The sequence below is a fragment of the Mus caroli genome, chromosome 8 (assembly GCF_900094665.2).
Source record: "Mus caroli chromosome 8, CAROLI_EIJ_v1.1, whole genome shotgun sequence".
In the NCBI taxonomy this organism is placed as follows: domain Eukaryota; kingdom Metazoa; phylum Chordata; class Mammalia; order Rodentia; family Muridae; genus Mus; species Mus caroli.
Window position 1 is genome coordinate 101,757,228 of NC_034577.1, and position 22,688 is coordinate 101,779,915.

General features: G+C 50.0%; 1 protein-coding gene across 1 annotated transcript in view; it reads left to right on the forward strand.

The window, feature by feature from the left end:
* Positions 1-22,688, forward strand: part of Vac14 (VAC14 component of PIKFYVE complex) — a 97,002-nt gene that overhangs the window by 48,285 nt on the left and 26,029 nt on the right. Inside the window, exons 13-14 of the mRNA XM_021169610.2 lie at positions 2,638-2,794; positions 14,004-14,136. Of these exons, the coding sequence (XP_021025269.1) occupies positions 2,638-2,794; positions 14,004-14,136 (290 nt within the window). The remainder of the gene's footprint in view (positions 1-2,637; positions 2,795-14,003; positions 14,137-22,688) is intronic.

Below are 22,688 nucleotides of genomic sequence, written 5' to 3' on the forward strand. Positions count from 1 at the left end.
CTTACTTGTGAAATGGAGGGGGGGAGTTAAAACTCTACATAACTGTGCCATCTGCTTCCCCACCACATCCTCTTCCCTATGTCTCTTCCATTCCTGGAGCAGTGAACCTGACAGATACTCCTCCCTTCAGGGAACAGAGCCCTAGGCCTGCAACCCAAACCCACCTAGGGTCCTCTGGTTCTTGGCCTGACATGGGGCCAAGTTTTACTCCTGCCATCTGACAGGGCTATGTGGGGCCATGTTTTCCAGCCACTACAGATCCATTCCCCACAACTCAGCAACTCATTCCAAAAGCAACTAAAACCCAAATCCCAGTGCATGGAAGGACAGTCAGCGGTAAGCTTCTGGCAAAGCTTTGTTGCTTCTTGTACCCAGTCATAGGCGAGGGTGCCTTTGACTCCCTCCGACAGCCCAGTGCCTCCTGCAGCTCAGCTCTGATGCAGCAGGGTAGAAGCTCAGGAAGGGCTAGAGAGTGTTTCAGTGCCTATAGTGAGGGAACAGTAGGGATGACATCTGTGTGAGTGATGTCAGGACCATCCTGGAGGAGGCCAAGATACTGGTGTTAAGATCGTGTGCCAAACGTGATATAGCCAAATAGGGGGGTCAGCATGCAAAGGGATCCTCAACAAGGGTACAGGAAAGCTGGCCAGCAGAAACTAAAAAAAGTGACAACCCAGTTGCATAGGATACAACACTGGCTTGTTACCAGAACTGATAGGACCACTGTCATACTCAGACACCAGATCCTTCCCACTGTTACATGCATGCATACATGCCATGGCATGAGTATCTACTGAAGGTCAGAGGACAATGGCGGTGGCTGGGCCTTTCCTTCCACCTTGTGAGTTCTGGAAACTGATCTCAGGTTGGCAGGTTTGATGGCAAGTGGTTTTATCTGCTCAGAAGCCATCTCACCTGCCCTGAACCCAGAGCTCACCATTTTAGCTGGACTGACTGGCCTACAAGGCCCCTGGATTTGCCTGTCTCCTCTCTCTACTGCAGCATAGGACACCACTGTGCCTGACTTTACATGAATGCTAGAGATCCAAACTCAGGTCCTCTGGCTTGCGTGGCAAGCATTGTATCCACAGAGCCCTCTGCCAAACCCCAAACTGATCCAACCTGTATCTCCCAAGTGCCGAGGTCGCTGGTATACACCATTCTTTAGACTCTTTGATGCCAGGCAGTTCCTACTTAGCCTTGTGATCTTGAAAGGAAGCAGTTTGTCCTCTGTAGTATACTGTTTTGCTGAACTCTAGTGTTCATAGATTGGGTGTGTGGAGTGTATTCATGATCATGATATTTTCAAATTGCAGTTTGTATATTAGGATATAACCCTGTCTTCACTTGGGAAACATTTGTACTTACAGGGTTTAGTAGCCATTGTCACTGATTCCAGAACATTCATCACCCCCAAAAGGAACTTCAGCTTAGCCTTATCTTGACCTTGTATTTGCCATATTCCACTAGCTAACCTATCGGCCCCACCCACAGAGCTCTGAAGCTTTTCCACTGGTCCCTTACCTACTGTGGTTCTTCCTGCCCACACACCCCCTCACCCCCCTTCCCCCCCAGTGGTTAATTCTTTCTTGACCTGGGTGTAGAGCAGCCCAGTAAAAGGCACAGTTGTCCCTATTGTCACCTGATGTTTGCTGATCATGTGCTGGGTGCCAGGGTTAGTCCTAGGGCTATACCTGTGGGTGAGGCAGAGGCAGGCGTTCTTGAGAACTGAAGAACAGGAAGCAGAAAGTGCTTGAAGGACCTGCAGTGGGAGGGACTTCCTGTGGAGGGAGTGTAGACTGCAGGTCTTGGGACTGATGACACTTAAACAAAGGGGTTTGTATCCACGGTGATGCCTTCCCAACAGGGCATGTCACTGACCTTTCTCTAGTGCCACAATGGGATGAGCTTTGTCATCCTGCAGCTCTAGTGTCAAGTGAAGATGGTGTAGTTTCCAGGGCTACTGGCCCTTTAAGAGCAGCCATAGAGGAAAGAGGAACACAGGGCCCTGGCCCAGAGTAACATGCCTCTCTTTAGAAGAGTGCAGTAGGCAGGTAGGCAGCTGAAGAGGCCTTGCCTCGTCCATCCAAGGCTAAGTGGAAACACTTGAGAGACAGTCCTGACTGGGTGTTAGGAAGCCTTTTAGCAAAGGAGGCCAGAATCGCACCCAAAGCATAGAGGGCCCTTTGGACTCTGTGTGGCCTGATGTCACCTCTGCAGTGACAGCTGTTCTATGGACAGGGATGGACAGGGCCAAGGCCTCATACAATATAGAAACTGAGATGCATCCTATGTACGGCTCACCTTACTGCCTAGAACCTGCATCTCAAGGAGCCCCCTGCAGTCCTTGTTCAGAGAGGAGATACAGAGAGGAGAGCTGCGGGAGGAAGACTCGTCACCCTGGTCAGCTTCCTTTCCTAGGCATTGCCGTCAGTGGCCTCTTAATCCATACCTTCACCGCATTTTCCCAAGCACTCTGACAGCTACAATCTCTGTGGCTCTCACGACAGGCAAGCAGCACATGGTCTACAGAGCCTCCTGCCCTGTGAGCCACCCCTCATCACTGACTTCACCTCTACCACATCAGCTCAGCTCATAGTAGGGAGTTTGTCCTTTATCCTCCGCTTGTCTCCCCAGGTTGTCTTGAAGGATCTGGAAGTGTTGGCAGAAATTGCCTCCTCCCCTGCAGGCCAGACGGATGACCCAGGCGCACCTGATGGCCCTGACCTCCGAGTCAACCACTCGGAGCTTCAGGTGCCCACCTCCGGCAGAGCCAACCTACTAAACCCTCCCAGTAAGTATTTCCCTGAAGTGTTTGACCTAAGGAGTACTGAGTCTTATTCTAGCCCAGGAAGTCATTTATAAATGTGTTCTGCCATTTATGAGGGTCAGTGGCTTGCCTGCCCATGGTCTTCTACCACAAGAGGCAGCCTCTGCCTCCTGGCTCATTCTCCATTCGCCCCCTGAAGAGACCCTCACAGCCCTCATCTTCAGCTCTTTTGATGTTTTTAAACCACTGACTAAGCACAAAACCCTCTGAGACAATTTCTCCACAGGCAGGCAGCCAGCCAGGGCCTTCAGTCTTGGGTCTCACAGGTGGAAGAAAGCTAGGCAGCCATTTCCTCTTCACTGAAGCTCAGAATAGCTCAGCATGGCAGGCAGCCCAGGCAAGAGACAGGATAATTCAAACATGCTGTTTCCGGGCTGTCCTTGCAAGCAAAGGTAGCCAAGGCATTCATAGTGCTTGTTCTTTGGGTTCCTTCGGAATGGCAGGTAGCTCTTCTCCCCGGCCACGCTGTCCACCCGCTCCTCTTCTCAGGCAGAGACCACCTCCCTCAGCCATGTGAGCCTTAAAAAGGCCCAAGGACACAGGTTGGTAGCAAATTACCTGGTGGGTCTTAGATGTTTGCCAGGTCTTTGTCCCTTGAACCCCTCATGCCATCCAGACACCAGGACCTCATTAGCTTCCCATAGACTCACAACCTTTCAGTGACATTGTTCCTCCTGCAGCTCTGTAGCACTTTGGGCCCTAGCCCCAGCCAGGCCCATATTATACCTGCACTGCCCCAGTAGAAGCTCCCTGATTTTTGGCCAGACACTATGCCCAGTGTCTGAGAAGTTCGCAGTACTTTCTGAGCTCCACAGGCTTTGATGTACCCCTGGATATGCCAAGTCAGATCACAGGCCGTGTGCTGAGGACACGTATCCATGACAAAGAAAGCCATGGGTCACTCGAGCCCTGTAGCAGGAAGCACATGGGAGCCCAGGCCTCAGGCTCTGCTGCTGCATGCTCTCTCTGCTGGGTTACAGTGATGAACTCTAGCCCAGCCTGGCTTTCTCCCTCCCGTTTCCCCAGGATGCCATCACTTCCTCACTCAGGAGACCAGCTTCCCCTGGGCAGTCATTAGCTGTGGTCAAGGAAACAGCCCCCATATCCTGATGCCAGGACCCGTGCTATGGCTCCCACCTCCTGTCCCTCAGCAGAGGAGTTCACTGTGTACCCTCTGTCTCTAAGTCAGCATATAAGAGCCAACCCCAAGACTGGGGACAGATGATAGAGATCAAGTGTGGTGGTACAGAACAGTGGGAGCTAAGTGAGGTAGGGAGAGGCTTTTCCTCAGATAGGAGAGATGGGGACAGGGAACCCAGAAGAGAGGAGTCCTGCAGTGGCCCTCAGTCCTTCCTTGCCAGGAGACAGCATGCTACCATCTTCTCCATCCTCAGAGTGACAGCAGCAGGATCCTTGAGCAGACTGCGATACCTAGTGCTCCCAGAACCCTCAGGGGTCCTTCCCTTCATCTATTAGCATGTTTTCTCTCCCTCCCAAGCACAGAGAAGTTGATAGCTGAAATGTGGGTTCATGCTACTGAGGGTATGAACCAAAAAAAAACTGTTTTGGGCACCCACCTTAGAGTTGGGGTCCTGCAAGATTCCTTGGGACACTGGGATATCAAGATCAGCCACTGCTTAGAGACAAGAGCTGAGGACATTTACCCTGCAGAGAACTCTGAATCTCAGCTCCTCACCCCACCAAAATGGGTAGGCGGCTAATGAGGCTGAAAGGGTAGAGACTCTTACCCTGGCCTGCAGAAACTATCAGAATGACTCACCTCAGCCAGAGACACTGAGAAATCATAGGAAAAACAACAACAAAAATCCCAGATGGTAAAAAAGTCAGTCCTGGGAAGAATCCTGGGGAAGTGCCTATATCCAGTCCTGTGATTTCTTTCACAAACCCATGATACTGGGAGCCACAAAGTTAGCCTGAGCCATTTGTGGAATTCAGAGCTATGAGACCCCCTGGGCAGATGTGTTCATACATGCACATCTGCAGCTGGCATCAGAGTTTACAAGTGTGTTCCTGGCTCTGGAAGGTCAGGATCAAATCAGTAATAAAGGAATGCAGGAAGCCAGTCTGTCCTCTGCCTTCTCCTGGCACAGCTGCCTTATGGGGTGGTGTTGAGGTCAGAAAGCATGCAGGAAGTGTCCTCATTTTTCTGCTGGCCACGCTTCCCAGAGTACTTCCCAGGCATTCACTGTGGTTCTGTCTCCTCCTGTACACGCATGCGCATGGACAGAGGATGCCAGGCCAGCCCTTCCTGCCTCAAGTCTTATACCTCTCTAGGACACGACTCTGAGAGCCTGAGACAGCAGTGCTAGGTCCTTCCTGTGAGAGGAGGTCACTTCACTCTCCTCCAGGCAGGAACTTTCTAGAAGGCAACGTCAGGGCATCTGCAGGGAAATCAATGGCCCCTCCTTCACATTAGATCTGTAAACTCAAATGGTGCAGATCCCACACAGTGGTGGGGGGAAAGACCCATCACACGCCTGGGTGAGTGCTATGTTGGCCCAGATGCACCACTACAGTGGTCCCTAGGGTGCTGGAGGAGACAGAGTTGCCCACATGGGATTTTTCCTCATGCCTGACTTAGCATAAACATCTCTCTCCCTCCAGCACAGAGACCCAGGTCTGGGCCCCACCTCCTTCATTCGTGACCAGAAAGGAACTACCTCCAGAGCAACAGGAGAGCTGCCTAGGCAAGGGCCTCTGAGCAAAGCCAGCACCTACCCTGGGGGCTCCTAGGCTCAGCTCACTATATACCGTCTATACCTGACTCAAGAAATCTGCAGGTGTATTGCCAGGCTGTGGGAAGAAGGGGCAGTAAGCAAGCCTCTGTGGGCCCACCTTGACCCAGAGCATTCACAAAACAGTTAGTAGGACCCAGGAGCTCCCAGCATGCATCTCCTTTTCTCCCAAGGCCTTAGACAGTTCTGCTCTCAGCTATGTATAAAGCCTGGGGAGACCCAGGTGTCTGTTCTCTGAATCCTCAGCCAAGGGTCAAGGAAGGTCTGAAAGTCGGCCTGAAATTCCAGGCTGCCATGACCTGCCTTCTTGTTGTGGCCTATTCGTTTCATTTCATTTCTTTCCTTTCCTTTTTCTTTTTCTTTTCTTTTTTAAGTGGGGTCTCATGTATTCCAGGCTAGACTTAAATTCATCAGGTAGACAAGGGTAATCTTAATTTTTAAATCATCCAACCTCCACCTCCCCTGTGCTGGGATTTCAGGTATGCACCACCACCAGGGAGGAACTAGGGATGGTTTTGTACAGGCTCAGCAAGCACCCAACACCACTGATTCCCAACACCACTGATGGCTAAAAACTAACCATGGCAACATACCCTGCAGGGGTCACTTGACTGAAATGTCTCCATCTCTAGGTCTGAAAAGGGCAAAGGTAGAATTTTCAATTCCATTTCATTCCCTGCATCCCAGGCCAGTATGACCAGATGTCAGCAGTATCTTCCTGTCACCAGACAAGCAAGACCTGTAAGACACCCAGGAGGCTTTCAGGAACTAGGCCATTTCTCCCTGTAGTAACAGTGGTCACAATAGCTGCCAACATTGGCCATGTGCTGATTGAAACTGGCACTAAGCTAACCCCTCTATAGGACTGTTCACCTGGATCACCCCAGCTCCATCCAGTGAGAGGAGAGCATGTTTTAGTCCCTTGATGGAGGGTGGTGACACACATTTGTACCTGGCTAATCCCACTTAAAACCCTTGAAGGTTTCTTCTCCTAAGGGGAGGAGCATAGGAGCCTAGCTAGCAGTCCGAGCTGGTCTTCCCAGCTGTGGCCTCTTCCCAGCTGTGGCCCTAACCTGCTCTAGAATTCCCAGAGAAGTAGTTCTTCACAGTGATTCCAAGGACCCCATTCTGGCCTCTCACTACATAGAGCCTCATTTCCTGTCCTCCCTTCCGCTTACTATAACCACATTTGACCGTATCACAGCTTCTCCAAGAGCCTTGCCTCTTGCTCTTTGAACCTCAAAGGCCTATACATCTTTAATCTTCTAAGAGGCAGCAGAAACATCTGCCACCTGTGCCCTGTAGTGGGTTCTTGCTTCAGGCACTACCTCCTTATCTTCTAAACCAGGCTGGAGTGCTTGGGGGCTCCGGAAGCTACTCCATAGGCAGGGCTGAGATCAATCAATACTCTGTAGTGAGAAACTGCTCTGATATCCATCCTTAGTATCACTGGATCCCTCTGGTCAGTTCTGGTGACATCCTCTGCAAGCTGCCTTCCCTTTACCCCCCTCCAGCTTGTCAGGGTGGATGGTGGAACTGGCCTGTCTCCTCTTGGCTGTGAGGAAACCTTGGCTCAAGGTGCAGAGGTCCCAAAGCTGAAATCGCCCAGGTCATAGAAATGCAAGCACACAGATCATCCCCGCTTCTAGACTCAGATTTTATCAGGATTACCAAATGTCTTGTATGCACTATGTACATCTCAGGCTACAAGAGCTAGGTTTTATTCACGTATGAGTCCCTAACAGCAGGTACCCATCAAGGATGAGAGATGATCAAAATAAAGGATGGCTGGGAACAGGTCACCAAGAGTGAGCTGATGTTCCCCAGGCCCATTGTCCAGGAAGAATGTCCCTTGGTCCTGCAACAAGACTCCTTATTGGTTAGTCTTGTCAGTCCTAGCCCTCTCCCTTTAGCACCACCCTTGGCCTTAGCCCTTGCTTCAGTGCCAGCCCCTTCCTGAGAGCAGGTGGCAGTGTGGACTCACCACTACCCTAAAAGCTGGGAATTACCTGAGCCCTTCCCTCTTTGACCCATTATCTTGTCTTATGAGCCAAACAACAGAACGCCTCCCAGATATGGGTGAGGTTCCAGCTCCTATCTTGGGTGGTTACTTCCAGGACCAGGTTGCAGGGGTTGGTGTCGTGTCCTTTTATCCATGAAGCCATGGAAGAGGTGCTGCCTCCAATCCCACAACTCCCTCTTTCCAAAGGAAAAAGAAACCTACCTTGGCTTCCTTCTCTTTCAAGCACTCAATTCTGCGGGGAAGTTGCTCCTTCCCCTTCATCCCCTTTGACCTAGGCCAGCTTCCCAATCGATTCCCCTTCCATGAAGTACTTTCTTTTTGTTGTTATTGTTGTTTGCTTGTTTTGTTTGAGACAGGGTTTCCCTAGGTAGCCCTGGCTGTCTTAGAGCTCCCTCTATAGGCCAGAATGGCCTGGAACTCTCAAGAGATCCTCCTGCCTCTGCATTCAGAATGCTGAGATTTAAGGTGTGCACCTCCACACCCAGCTTCATGAAGCACTTTCTGTGCCAAGAGTGGACGGTATTCCTTTCCCTGACACAGATGACAGGCCAGCTGTCTCCATGGCCTGCACGAGTTCAGGTCTGACCTGTTCCCTTACCCTTCTGGCCATCCCTGCCTCCTCCAGACAGCAAATCTTCAGTTGGACAGCGGGGAATGGGGTTGAGAAGGAAGCTGGAACCTTGCAAGTGGAGTCTGCGCTCAGTGGCTAATGTTTTCGCATCTGGTTCTGTTGCACTGTAACTCAGGCTGTCTATTGAGGCCAGAGCTATTTTTATCCTGACATGTGAGGCTCCTTCACGTCATAGCCACAAAACTCAATCAATCCAAAACATCCCAGGGAAGGTTGTTTGTGAGACGCTCTGCAGATTCTCATGTCGCCACATCAGGTTTCACTTAGCAACATGTGCAGGGCTGGCTCCCCAGCCACCACACACCGGCCTGTCTTTTGTATACAGAGGGCTCCCCACAGCATCTGTCTGCCCCTGAGCAGTTAGTCAGTCACGTGAGCTTCTTTCCAGAGCCCCACAGGCTTCTTCCTTGCCCAAACCAGAACTACAAGGCAGATCTGTGTGGCTAAGAGACTGCACTCTCCCTCACATTCCTGTCATCCTTGGGTCAGCCCTTCAGGAAGAGCCCCTGAAACACACAGCCCTCTTCTTTCCTTCCTCGCTTGCTGGTTCTCACCAAAGCAATTTGTCCACCATTTGAGTGGACCTACAAAATTGCACTGTTGGTAATGGTGAGGGAGAAGTTTGCTAGTACACCTCTGTCCAGGTGCAGATCTAGAAGGCATGCCCTAAATCAGGCTACTGAACCAGGCCCAGCTCTACCTATCCTCAGGCATGGAGAGCACCAACTGTTGTTGAGATAGAGCCACTACAGACTGCCAACCAGATGAGCAAGAGCCAGGGGTGGGCAGAAGAGGCTGGTGGAGGCGCTTGCGCTGTCCCCTGGGAGGTGCAGGCTCAGTGAGGCGGAAATCAGTGCACTCCTGGGCCAGTTTGTTCTTCCCACACCCCCTCCCAAGCCCACAGCCCTGGCTAAGAACCTTAGGTTCTGGATAGGACAGGTGACTCAAAAGGACACTGAGCCAGATTACTGGCAACTGAAAAATGTATTAGCTGTTTCTTAAACACAAAAGACAAAAGAGGCAGAAAAGGCAACAACACGGTGGGCACTCCACGGCGAGAGAGCAAGGCCCAGCATCAGAGGAGACAGCATGGCAGGCTCTCTAAAGAAAGTTGGTGTTCACATGGCAAAAGAGGGAGACTCTTTTTATGCCTTTTTAGGATGGGGGACAAGTTTACCTCAAGAGTCTGTACCCGAGCTCTTAGGCTTTCCAGACAGCAGCAGGGAAGCCGTGCAGAGCAGGGTGTGGCTTCTCTTTGATCTAAACTCACTTTCCAGGTGAGATGTGATGGCATGGGCAGGTCGGCTTGCCGGAAGCACAGTGTTCCATCTCAAGTCTGTTGTATCTCAAAGGGGAGGCCTGAACAGAGCCCAGAGTCTACCGGGCTTACGGAGCCTTCTTTCTTGAGTCCTCCAGACAGCAGGCCTGAAGGCTGCTGAGGTCAGAGGAGATTGGGCAAAAAGGTAAAACTAAGGTGGAGGAAGTTCTCACAGACCCTGCTGCTGTCACCAGCGAACACTAACAGCTCGCCTTTCTTGCCTGGGACTTGTGCCTTGCATGGGTGCACTGTCTTCCTGCAAGTGAGGTTCTAAGATCAGAAGTCCTGCTCCTGATGGCCGCACTCAGTACAGGCCCCGCTGGGGCTCTGGGTGGCTCCCCCTAACGTGCCGTACCTAAGCTTCCCATCAGCTGAATCTTGGCAAAGGTGCATAGCTCCAGTTGGGGATCATTGGCTTTTTCCTGTCTGTGGTCTTTGAACAACGGGCTTCCTTGAAGGACTGAGTTCACAGGTGTCCCAGAGGACACTGCTCCTAAGAACTAGAATCACTTGTCCCATGTGCTTTTCTATCTCTCCACTAACGGCCACTACCATTTAGCCTAGGCACTGAGTCCATTTGGACCAATGAGAGCCCTTCCTAAGAAGAACAGAAATGTGTCCAGGGTAACTCCAAGCCATCTCTCCTGTTGTCTTGGGCCAGTCTGTTTGCTGAGATGGAGCAGGTCACAGATAACTCCTTCTCTTTCTCCCTGAGCACCCAGCAGAATTCTATGAGTTTGAGATCCTAATTCTCCCTGCATGTCCAGCCTGTTCTACAAGGAATGAAAGCAATCTGCTCCACATAGTGCTGCAGGCCAGGAGACATTTGCTGATGTCACACACACTCCACTTATTGAGCAGGGCATGTGGCATGCGTTGCTGGGCACTCTTACTGCCCCTATTATAGATTAAGAAACTGAGACCAGGCACCATGCTTGGTGCTTGACTTTCCATGGCTCTGTGAGGCTGGAACGGCAGTGTTCCCAGAATACTTAGCTCCTTAGGGCTCCCAGGTGGCCACAGCCAGGGAGGACTTATTTATGGTTACTCCATTCATTGGTCCTTTTGTCCTTTTAAGTACTTTGAAGCCTAGTGGCCTTAGGCCTGGAAGTGGGATGACCCTGGAGTACTCATAGAAAAGCAGGAAGGAAACAGAGACCCAGATAATGCAGAGATACACACCCAGGACAAGCTTACTGTCTGCTGGATTCCTGTCCACATGTCCCTAGGAGTGTGGGATAGGTAGGCAGGCATGACACTTAATTTATCTCCTGTGGGTGAGGATGGGGAAGCAGGGCTGCCACAACAGCTGTGTCTTCAGCCACTTCTTCTAAGATCAACCCCAGCTGGGCCTGAAGTTTCTTGATGTGTAAGAATTTGACACAGTTATGCAAACAGCCCCTCTGGGCCAGGGAGCAGAGACTGTTTGCCATTTCAAAGTCACTCAGGACCAGGACAGCCAGGCTGCCTTCAACAGGACCCAGGACAGTGCAGAACAAACAGCAGAAAGTTGGATGCAGCCTCTCCTTAAGCTGGCTTTTCATTCCAGGCTTCCCATGCAGTTGTCTGGGAGGGTGTTGTCTAGAAAAGTCTTGGGATTCACGATGGCAGGATTTGGAAGGGTGCAGGGTTGTATAGAAAGATCTTGGGATTGAAGGTAGCAGGATTTGGAGGTACAGGGGTTTGTAGTGAGAATGACAGGTTTGAAGGATGCAGCAGCTGCAGCTGGGGAAAGGGGAAGAAAAAACGAAAAATGCCTTCTGATTCCCAGTCACTTCCCTCTAATGGTGAAGAGAAAACAGAACGCAGGACTCCTGGGGTTCAGTGCCACTGTGGCCACTGGCAACCGTGAGCTCCTTTGGGAGGCTCGTAATGCCATGCCCTGGGTGTTTTTTACCTGTTTTTATGCACTTAGCCTGATGCTTTTGGAGTGCCTGCCTGCCCTTTCAGGAAAAGAGGCTTCCAAACCAGAGAGGCCAGATCAGAAATGGACGGCATGTGCTGCCTCAGTTGGCCCTGTTTAAATTAACCCTACGGTCTCAAACACTTGAGCAGCCAAAGGGAAAAGATGGTACTGGACTTACCCAGTCTTGTGGGACTGGCAGTGTTTGTATCTCAGTGGCAGAAGCCCCTAGCATGCATGCACGGGGCCGTGCAGCACCACGAGAGTTTTGTTTTGCAAGTTAAGCCAGGATCTTGAACTCAGTAGGCAAATGTTCTTACCACTGAAATTTATCCCAGCCCAAACAGTTTTGTTTCAGAGGATAGTATCAAGAACATAGACTGGAGATGTAGCCTTGTAGTGGAACACGTTCCTGACAAGAAGAGGGAAGAAACCCGAAGAATAGGAAAAAATGTTTCTAAACCATCTACCTGATAAGAACCTCATGTATGAAGAACTCTAATAACAATAAATAGACAAGTATTTCAATTTTGAAAATAGGCAAAGGAATTGAGTAGCTGAATTTATAAGATAAACACAGGTACTATGTATGTGTGTGTGTGTGTGTGTGTGTGTGTGTGTATAGTATCGCCAGAGAACTACAAAGCCACAGTGTAACACCACCTTCCATCCACTAGGAAGGCTATAGTGAAAGACTGGTAACATGCCCGAGAGGATGGATGCCAAGAAGGTAGAACTCCAGTTCAGCCAGTGGGGAAAGTGACCTGGTGAGGGATCCCCCAGGATCCGAACAGTTTTATTCCTAGGTGTAGCCAAGAGAAAGGAAGCCAGTCCACACAGAACTCATGGCTGCTTACACCAGCATCATTCATAAAGACACGGAGTGGAAGCCACTAAGTACTCGACACTTAATGAATTAACAAATGCAATATGGTGTGTCCATTGTTCAGTGATAAGAAAGAATGAAAAATAAATATATACAGCCAAACTGAGCCTTGAGTTTATGCTGCATGAAAGAAGCCATTATTAGGTTCCATTTATCCATGCAAAATGTCCAGAATAGACCAGTCCATAGAGAGAAGGATTTGTTCTCAGGGCTTGGAGGAGAGACTGGGAAGTGAAAGTAACAGGTACAGATTCCAGTAGAGGGGTAATTAAGGTATTCTACAGTTAGTGGTGGATTCTGTACGACTTTAAGAATATTCTGAGAATCTGTAAAAGGCAAGCTTTAATGGGGCAAGAATGAGGCTCTAATAAAGCTGTTATTTTTTTGACAAAGATGTCCCAATATTGCATTGGGCAGACTGAGAAATCCCCCCCCCCCCATCCTTGACACTTCAGCAAAAAGGAAAGCTGATCCTGTGGGACATGTGAGTAGCCCACACCAGAATAAGACAGCATCCATCCCGTCAGCCTTCCCCTTGTTCCCGCAGTGCTAAAAGCTTCACTAAGGGCACATATGCAGGAGCAGGCCGAAGGAGGGAGGGGTGGTGTGAGGCTTTCAGCTGAGGCTGTATCACAGCCAGCCAGGGCTCTGCAGGCTGGAGGAGTTCCACCTGAGAACACCTTCACCTAGTTCCCAGTGCTAGGCAAGGCTCCAAATATGTCCTGCTTTGGGTCTGTTGTCCTTAGCCCAGTCACTGTGTGCACCGTTTAGTTCTTTTCTCAGCACTAGGGAAGGGATTTTGTCTTATGCCCAAGGGGCTGCCAGCTTTGTTGACCATGTAGTAATTGCACCTGTCTAACCTCTCTTTTGTTTTTGTCATTTTGGTTTGTTGAGAAAGGGTCTCTCTACATAGCTCTGTCCTAGAACTTACTACATAGACCAGGCTAGCCTCAAACTCATAGAGATCCGCCTGTCCTGCTCTTGCCTCCCAAGGTTTGAGATTAAAGGCATACACTACCATGCCTAGCTGTCTGTCTAACCTTTTTATGCTCTGACTGGCCATTGTCCTTAATTGTGCAAAGTAAACCCCACAGATATCTAATTTGTTTGGATAATGGGGAGAATTGTGTTCATTTGTTTTTATTTTTAAGATGTATTTTATTTTGAATTATATGTATGTGTAACCATGTGTGGGTGTGTGTGCATGAGTACAGATTCCCATGGAGGCTAGAAGATGGTGTCAGATCCCCTGGACTTGCAGGTGGTCTTGAGCTGCCTGATGCCGGTGCTAAAAATCAACCTCAAGTCTGTAATACATGCCTGTAATCACGAAGCCATCCCTCCAGGCTCCACTTTGCTTTTATTGTAGCACCTAATGGAGGTCTTACACATGAGATGTTCATTAGGAGTAAACCAATAAATTGTATGTGCTTGGGCATAAAATCCGTGCTTCCAGTCTGTGACCCTTGATTGGAGACTTTTCTCTCATCTCTTTACACACATACACGCGCGCACGCACACACACACACACACACACACACACACACGAGAGTGCTGGGGGGGGGGGACATGCCCTCTGGCATTTACAGTTGTATTCTGTCTCATTACCTGTAGACACACAGTCAGATTAAATCTTGGCTGTTTCTTTCTCTACAGGTACCAAAGGCTTAGAAGGCTCCCCCTCCACTCCCACCATGAACTCCTACTTTTACAAGTTCATGATCAACCTCCTGCAGACGTTCAGCAGTGAACGGAAGCTCCTGGAGGCCAGAGGCCCGTTCATCATCAGGTCAGTGCTGTGTCTCCCCCACTGTATATTGTGACAAAGCAGCCACCTGCTTTCTTTCTCTCTCCCCATTTCCTGGCTTCCCTCTTGACCAATGGAATCGAAGCCTCAAGGTAGTGGGGTTCTTAAATGTGAAGGTGCTAGGGGGTCAGACTGTATTGGTGTGGCAGCAAGGGTGGAGGAGCTGGGTGGTTCCAGCAGAGCTGCAGTCTACACAGAGAACTTGAAGGCAGGAACATACATGAAGAGTTCATTTCCCTGTGACCTGAACACAAAGTTGAGCAGGCTCATGGACCCTTCCTCTTTGCTCTCTGGGGATTCAGCATATTCAGCATGGTGAGCTGCTGTTGTTCAGAGCTGAGTCTCCTCAAGAACTGTGCTATCTGTTTGAGCTGGTATCGAGACCAGCCTCCAGACCAGTCTTTACTCCACCCAACATAGAGAGGATCTCTTAACCTTGTATGGCACAAAGAGCCCAGTTGAGTGGCTTCTTAACCATACTCCGAGGTCAGTGAGGAGCTACATGCTGGGGAAATGATGTGACCAGACTCCTGATTTAAGAGATTGTTGTGTTGGGAGAACAGGTTAGAAGGGCCAAGATGGATAGACAGTCAGGAGACTGTAGTCTAGTGAGACTGGCTGATTGTCAAGTGCATGGACTGCAGAAGGGACAAAGGAAAGGAGAGTCCAGACAACATTCAGGTCCTGAGCCCTGAGCAAGTTGTCAGAGTAAAGACAGTCACATGCTTGAATTTGAGTTGCTTTGAGAACATCAAAAGTAAATGTTGATGCAGCAGTCTGTTGCTTCAGAGAGAAACCTAGTTCCAAGATGCAGAGTCTGGAAATGGATAATGCAGGCAGTCAGTCAACAGATAACTGCTCAGCACCAACCCTGTGCAAAGTGTGTTTTTGGTTGCTTCTGCTCTATGCTTTCATTCTTAGGGAGTAAGGAATCCCAAGTGAGGGAAGGAGTCTGCGGTTGAGCCCTAAGAAGCTTCGTATTTGCTAGTTGAAGAGGCTGAGAAGAACCAGAAAGATGGGAGGGAGGGGAAGGGAGAGAAGCTGGGAGGAGGGAAGATGAAGCCTGAAGAAGATCTGGGAGCTGACACAGAAGCCTGCTCAGCCTCAGAGTGAACCCAGGAGATGGAGACAGGACAGGAAGAGACAGGGAACTTGATGGAGAAAAACACAGGCTATGTTACGGTCAGAGAGTGGAGTTGAAGACACCCTGGAACTGGGCCAAAGAACTGACCCATGAAAAGGGACGGAGCAGCAGGAGGAAGGGGCTTCTGGTGTCTCAGCACTCTGACATTTGAAGCCAGGTAATTCTTTGTGGTGGAGCTCTAGGATGCTTAAACAGCATCCCTGACCGATACCCACCAGGTGCAAGTAGCACCTGCCCCCACCTGTTTTGGACAATCAACAATATTCAGGGGCTGGGCAGGCAGCTCAGCTGTAGAGCATCTGTCCAGTGTGCTGGAGACCCAAGAGCGTACCATTTGAGAACCACTGTAGTCTAGAAATGGCTCAAGTGGCAGTGGCAGCAGTCAGTGAGTGCACAGTACAAATGGATCCTTGAGCTCACTGGCTACGAGAGGAAAATCACTATGGTTTTCTTCCCATGGAGCTGCACAGTTCCAGTTAAGAGATGGAAGCAGACATCAGATACAGCTCAAGAGACCCCCACATACATGAAAACAATAGAATCCCCTCACATGAGTGACAGTTAACTTCAGGTGGTTTTCCAGACTACAAAGGTGTCAGCACTCTTGATGAGCAGTCCTCCTCTGGCTCATCAGAATGAACCAGTGGAGAGAGGGGGCTTTGGAAAAGATAGAAGTAGCCAGCTGCAGCCCAGAGCCTTGGGAGCTCAAGATGGTACCCAGCATCCCCAGACTGTACAGAGCAGAAAAGCAGGTGGCACAGACATGCTTGGGCCTCCTCCCTACTTGATACTCCATGAAGCTGGTAACCAGGCCACTGCCATGTTTCTATTTACAGACTTCAGGCCAGTAAGACTTTGCTGTCTTCTCAATATCCCCTTAGTGAATTCTCATTTTTGCTTAAGGAGAGTGTGCTTTAGTAACAGTGTGCCAACTAGGATTGCATGGAGCTGGGCTGCAGACTCCTCACTCTGCTAAGTTAGCATCCACTATGTTGTCCCTTGGGACTCCTGAACAGGTAGGGAACTGGGGCCAGGACTACCTGGTCCCAGCTCCTCCAACGGCTCAAGAGCAGTCCCAAAGGTCATCCCTTGGTCCTTCATCTCTTCATCCAGCATGACAATCACTTGCTGTTCCAGAGCTGAATTCCCTCAAGAATTCCCTCTGAGAAGGCATTAAGCACAGCCTGCAGGCCAGGCCTCACCCTACCCAGCACAACCACAGAGGGTCTGTTAGCCCTGACTGGCACAACAATCCTTCACTACAGTTTCCCCTTGGCCTTTGCTCTAGCCATCCGCTTGTCTGCCACCATACCCAAAAAACAGCCTTCAGTACCCTGAGAGCCTGCTGCCTTCCAAGCCAGTGCCCAGCCACTGCCAGCTCCCTAGTCTGTCTCAGACACACCTAGTCTGTCTCAGTGTGGGCTCTGAGGCTCCCCAGGTCAAGATCTGGCATCACAGATGCACAGCTCCTTCCTGCTTCCATAATTGCACAAGAGATGAAGGCTTTAGTGAGGTGCGGTGGTTAACTGCTGTCCTGCACCTTCACTTATAGAATTCTTTTCTGCTGTTAACTCTAAAGAGGGAACACACTAGAACTAGGTATTGTGATTCACAGCTGTTATCCCAGCATTGGAGAAACCGAGGTAAAAGGATTTTTAGTGAGTTCAAGGCCAGCCTAGGCTACGTAGTGAACCAAGCAAGCCTGAGCTACACTAGCTCAATCAGTTAAGTACATGCTACACAAACACAAGTACTTATTCATATCCCCAAAGCTGACTTGAATGAAATCAGGGCATGGCAATGTTACTCTAGCATTTGCAGTGGGGCATGGGTAGATCCCTGAAACTCACTGACTATCTGGCCTGGATGAATTGATCAGCTTCTGTTTCAATGAGAAACCTGGTACCAATAGATAGATAAATAAATAAATCTGGAAAGCACTCAAGAAAAGATAGTGGACACTAAGCTTGGGCCTCTTCATGGCGAAGAAAAACAGCATGAAGGGCATCTAATGGTGCGCACACTGATGGAGCCACAGGCCCGATGAGGACACAGTGGATGGTTTTCACCCCCTCCTCTGGCTGCTTAGTTGCTCCTCTTGGTCCCTAACTCTGCCCACTGAGAAAGATAAATGGTTGTTCCTGTGAGCAACTTAGAAGCCATTATTGGTGCAGTGATGTGTTTAGGGCCCAGGGCAGCTGCCATTCCTGTGGGAAGACAACGGCAACCAGAGCTCTTGAAAACAAATTCTGGTGGATTCTCACCACAGAGAGGAACCATTTTCTTCCGTCTCCTCACCCCATACTGTTTCCCAGAGTGGGAAACACCATCTTGATGTGGAACCAGAGTCAGGAGTGGAAGGCCAGAACTCCAGCTTGGCCTCATGTCCACCCAGCCCCTTACCTTGTGGACATAGGCATTTAGACCACGAATTGAGATGAGGATGGTGCCAAACTCTCATATTCCAGCCAGCCTCACAGGCCCGAATCTAGGTCGAGGCCCTTCCGTTGGTTTGGTTGTAGGGAAGTTAAGGCGCAGCCTACAGTTTGAAGAAGATGGTACAAATGAGAAAAGTGGCTTGCTCAGCCTGCTTTCTTATGGAACCCAGGACCACAAGCGCAGGGTGGCTTACCCATAATGGGTTGGGCCCTCCTACATCAATCACTAAGAAAATGCCCTACTGGCTTGTGTTAAGTTGACATAAAAACTAGCCTGCTAGCGCAGGTTCAAATCCCAATTTCTCTTAGTTGTAACATAAGACATACTTCCAAGTCTTTTTTGCTTTGTCCATAAAAGAAAAAATGTTTGGTTTTTGGTTTGGTTTGGTTTTTCAAGACAGGGTTTCTCTGTGTAGCCCTGGCTGTCCTAGAACTCACTCTGTAGACCAGGCTGCCCTTGTACTCTCAGAGATCTACCTGCCTCTGCCTCCTGAGTGCTGGGATTTTTAGGGGCATGTGCCACCACCACCCAGCTAAAACACAAATGTTATTAGTGCCTGTCTAGCCATTCTGAGATGAAAGGAAGCCGCTCTTCAGCCCCTGACATGAGCTTGGCCTCCACTTGCCCTGTGGTCCGTGGAGAATGGGAGCAGGTTTCATGGGAGGATGGATAATTGAACTTTGTGTCCTAAAGCCAGCTTTGTCACCATCCCCAGTGCCCAGGGCACCCACCAGCACCCAGCCCAGCCCCACTAAACCAACTCTGTCTAAAGTAGGTGTTGGTGTGCATTGCCCTCCTCCAGTCTCTTCCCACCCTTCATGCTAATGCTAGCTGAACAAGCCCAGGCCTTGTCTGCCTGTGAACCACCCCACTTATACACAGGAGAAAAGGAAAGGAGGGAGAAAAGCTAGCCTCTTTGATAAGCTGTGATATGAACCCTGGCGTAACCCAACAGCTGTGATCTTTACAAGCCCGCTTCTGTGCTGGGAAGTAGCAAGTCTGAAGACACTCCACTCTGCCTGCCAACAGGGCCTCTGGCCAGCGTCCTTTGGCTCCATCAACTGTGCGTTTTCCCCTCCTCTTCCTCCCTGCTGCCTTGCAGAGAGCACTTGCCAGAGAATGCTTCCATTTTTAACAAGCCACTGTGTGCTGTGAATGCGAGGTCTGCAGCTTGACCGCCCAGTTGATGGTAGATGAGTCTCAAGTACACTTCCAGGGGCAGGCGCACTTCTAGGATGAGGTGGGTGTCCTGAGAGAATGAGACATGACCCAAGTAGGAAAGGAACAGAGACATGGGGCTTCCTAGACCCCAGGCTGAGGCCTCATTGCAGACAGGCATGGCAGCCCCTCCCGAACATCCCTAATACAAGTTCCTACGAATTACCACTCCCTTCCTAGTGCCCTGGGTTTGCATATAAGCCCTGTGTCATAAAGACTGGCATGGGTAGAATGGGCCATTGAGGTAGGTGGTAGAGCAAGGGAGGAGAGTGTCAGGAGAAGCCACTCTTTAGTTCCATGATTGGGAAATTCCACAAGCAGCCTGTATGGGTTAGCACCCCACCCCTCCAGGCTTAGTTCCCTCATACCCTCAGGATCCTCCAAGCACTCCCCCAGTCTCTGCAGTCCTCTTTCCCGGGGACACCCTCCTCTCTGGCCTGTAAATCTTTGTAGTTATCACCTCACCTGTTAGGGAGCAGGCCCCCAAAAGCCAACATTGTGCTGAGCTAAAGAAAGCAGAGAGTCAAGAATCCCTGCCCTGGTTACGCTGTCATTTCAGAAACCCATGCTTGGCTCTCAGGTCCCTGCTTCCAAGAGTGGTGTAAGGGACTTCAGTCAGCTCTCTTCCTGGTCACCTTTAAGGGATTGCCTTCATGTACTGAAAACAAATAAATTGCCCCAGCAAACACACCAATCTGAATCTGTCTGGGAGGAGCCATCCTGATAGTCCTACTGGGACTGCAAGTGGGATTTGATCTTTTCTTAGTTTGCGGCCATATTGAGTGGGTCCCCAGCTGAGGGAAGGAGACTTTGGCCCAAACAGGAGGAGACCTTGTAATGGCCAACACCTGCTCAGAAGAGACATCTCTAGACAGCTTTAAAGTCTGCCCAGCTCCTTGTATGAATCTTGTAGAACTTTCCCTATGTGCCACAGCCCGGCCCTGGGGCTGGGACGTGAGATTCTTATCTGGGCTGTGCAGCAGAAGCTACCAGCCCTCACTTCAGCTCTAACTGGAAACAACTCTGTGGTCGGAGGAGTCCAGTCTGACACAGGCAAAACTGTGTCCTTACAAAGGACAAAAATGCAGGCACCCTGAGCCAGGACAAGAAATTAGCATCCCAGCATCCCTAGAACTTTCTAGAGCTGGGGCCCGCCATCCTCCTCCTTGCAGTCCACATGCCCAGCATACTCATGCGCTGGCACTCCCTCTGAGAAGGCTGTCTTGTCTTTGGAAATGGAAACCACATGTGATGGGCCTTGTTAGGTTAAGCTGGGGCTCATTAGGTCCTCCTGAGGCCTGTGGGAGGAGCAGGCCACTGTCCAGAGGGAGCCTGGGACTTCCAAGAGCAGCACCCCCATACACTCTGAACAAGGCTGTGTTAAAGAGCACAGGTGTACAGGCAGAGGGAGCCATGTGTCCTTGAGGGTAGCCCTGGTTAAAACAGCCCACACTTCGAAGCTCCCCGTAAGCCAACTTGCGTGCTGCAGTTCCCAGGAAGCACTGGAGGAAAGAAAGATTCAGCAACAGATAGGTGGGAAATTGCTCAGCCCACTGTGTGTAGTATTAAGCTCCTTACCACAGGAAGTGGCACCTGCCTGGCCCCCATCCAGCCTCTCACACAGTACCTGCTTTAAAGCCTATACACCTGAGCTCTCAGCCCCATAGCCCAGACAGCTGGCAGACTGGGGGGTGATTATAGAGAAAGGTTTTCAGGGGCTGAAAACGTGATAACGAATTCAGTCTGAAGCTTGTGAGCTTGCTTCCAGATGGACGTAGAAATTCTCTGGGTCTGTTTAGACGTTGCCTAAGTATACCAGGAAACTTACAGAGTTTTGACATTGATAACACAGATAGCTTGGTGAATTAGCAACCAGCTAAAAGTGTACTCTTATATAGAACCTTTAAAAAAAATTAGCAGCAGGTTTGGAATTGGCCGCTGGAAGCCATGTTGCACCCTTCTGCCTTCCTCTGCATGAGAGCCTGGACAGATAAGTGGGGTCCTTAGTTTCCAAGTGCTTGTAAACTCCTGGAAAGACAGGTCCGGATGCATCCTGTCCATTGTGTGGTGCGTTCCTTAAGATGCCTTCCTTTGCTCCTGCTATCAGGTCTGCACACATTTCCTGGGGCTGCCTTTGATATCCTTATGAAGCTCGTTCTTCTCATCCTTCTCATGATTGTTCTTAGCTCTTAGGGTTATCACCGAGCCCCCTACGCCATGAGTGTGTGTGTGTGTGTGTGTCTGTGAGAGAGAGAGAGAGAGAGAGAGAGAGAGAGAGAGAGAGAGAGAGAGAGAGAAAGACCTCCAGACCAGCTGCCTCTGCAAAAAAGGAGAGGCCCCCATCTTAGAATATAGGTGACAATAGCCCTTGAAAGGACTTGGCCTGGGGGAACTGCTGTGCCAGACCCTGCCAAGACAGTGACCATAGAAGGCAGTCCACAGGGAGGGTCATGCCAAGTGCCTCTTCATAATGCAAGGTGAGAAAACCCACCAAAGAGGTCCTTGGAATCTGAAGTGGACAATGGAACTTTCTGTAAAGTTGACTGCCTCAGCCCTGAGGACATTGTAGGCTTTGGTCTGTTATTACTGTCAGCATTTTATTTTAATGTCCCTGTAACAGTAAGGCATTGACCCCACTTCCTCCACTCTCAGACTTTGAGTATGATCTGCAGGAGTATGGACCCCAGAGCTGAGGTTTCTTCCGAGATGTGGGAACTTGTGTACAAGAAAGGGAAAGTGATTGTCTGGATAACGAGCGGGATATCTGCATGCACCAGCCATGAACACTCGCAGGCAAGCTTAAAGACCGTGCTGCCTCAGTACTCTTCCCAGGAGGCACACATGGAAGGGGCCAGGAAGTTCCTGTTGTTCCTCCCAGAGAAGTGTAGTGGCTCTCCCACATGGTAGGCAAAGCAGGCCTGAAAGCCCACATCTCACCATTTCCACACCAGGACCAGACTCCATATCAGCTGGTTTGGTTCCCCTTTTCACAGAGCAGAGGCTTCTTGGAGAATGGCTGACAGTGACCTTTGGTGGGCCTGACCTGGAGGAACCATGGCACTGAACTCCACCAGGATCCTGGGAGGATCTTAACTCTTTTCAGAAGCAACTGTGCTCTCTGCCCTGGTAGCATCTCCCTTTCTTTCAGGTTGTCAGCCCATAGAGCAGCCACATAAAGACCTCTTGACTTGACATCTTCAGATTCTTCATTATCTTGCTTGGCTCTATTAGCTGCCATCCTTTCAGGCAGAAGTAAATGCTCAGTTGATCTATGTGTCTTTCCCAGTCTGTCTTCTAGACCCCTGGCCATCCACACTGCCCCATCCCACTCCCTGTCTCAAGGGAACACATCACAGTTCTAGGAGATGCTCTGTAGGGTGCTTGCACCACTTCTTCTCTTCTGGTACAGTTGTACTCTTAGTCACATTGCCTAGAGACTGGTGGAGCTGAACACTTAAAGCTCACTTGCCTTCTGGACATCTTCCTATGGTGAGCCTGTTCATGTCACTTTTCCATTGGTTTTTCAGTGTTTTTCTTACTGATTGGTGGAAAGGTCTTCGTCTGCCTACCCCACATGCATACACGGCAGTGACTCATTCTGTGGCATGCCTTACCCTTTTAGCATCTAGGTCCTTTACAGTTGGCATACTTAGTGATTTACATGCTTTCATTAGGGGTTGAGGGACTCCTAAGACCATACCATAGAGCTGCCCATTTCCAGTTTATGCTTGGG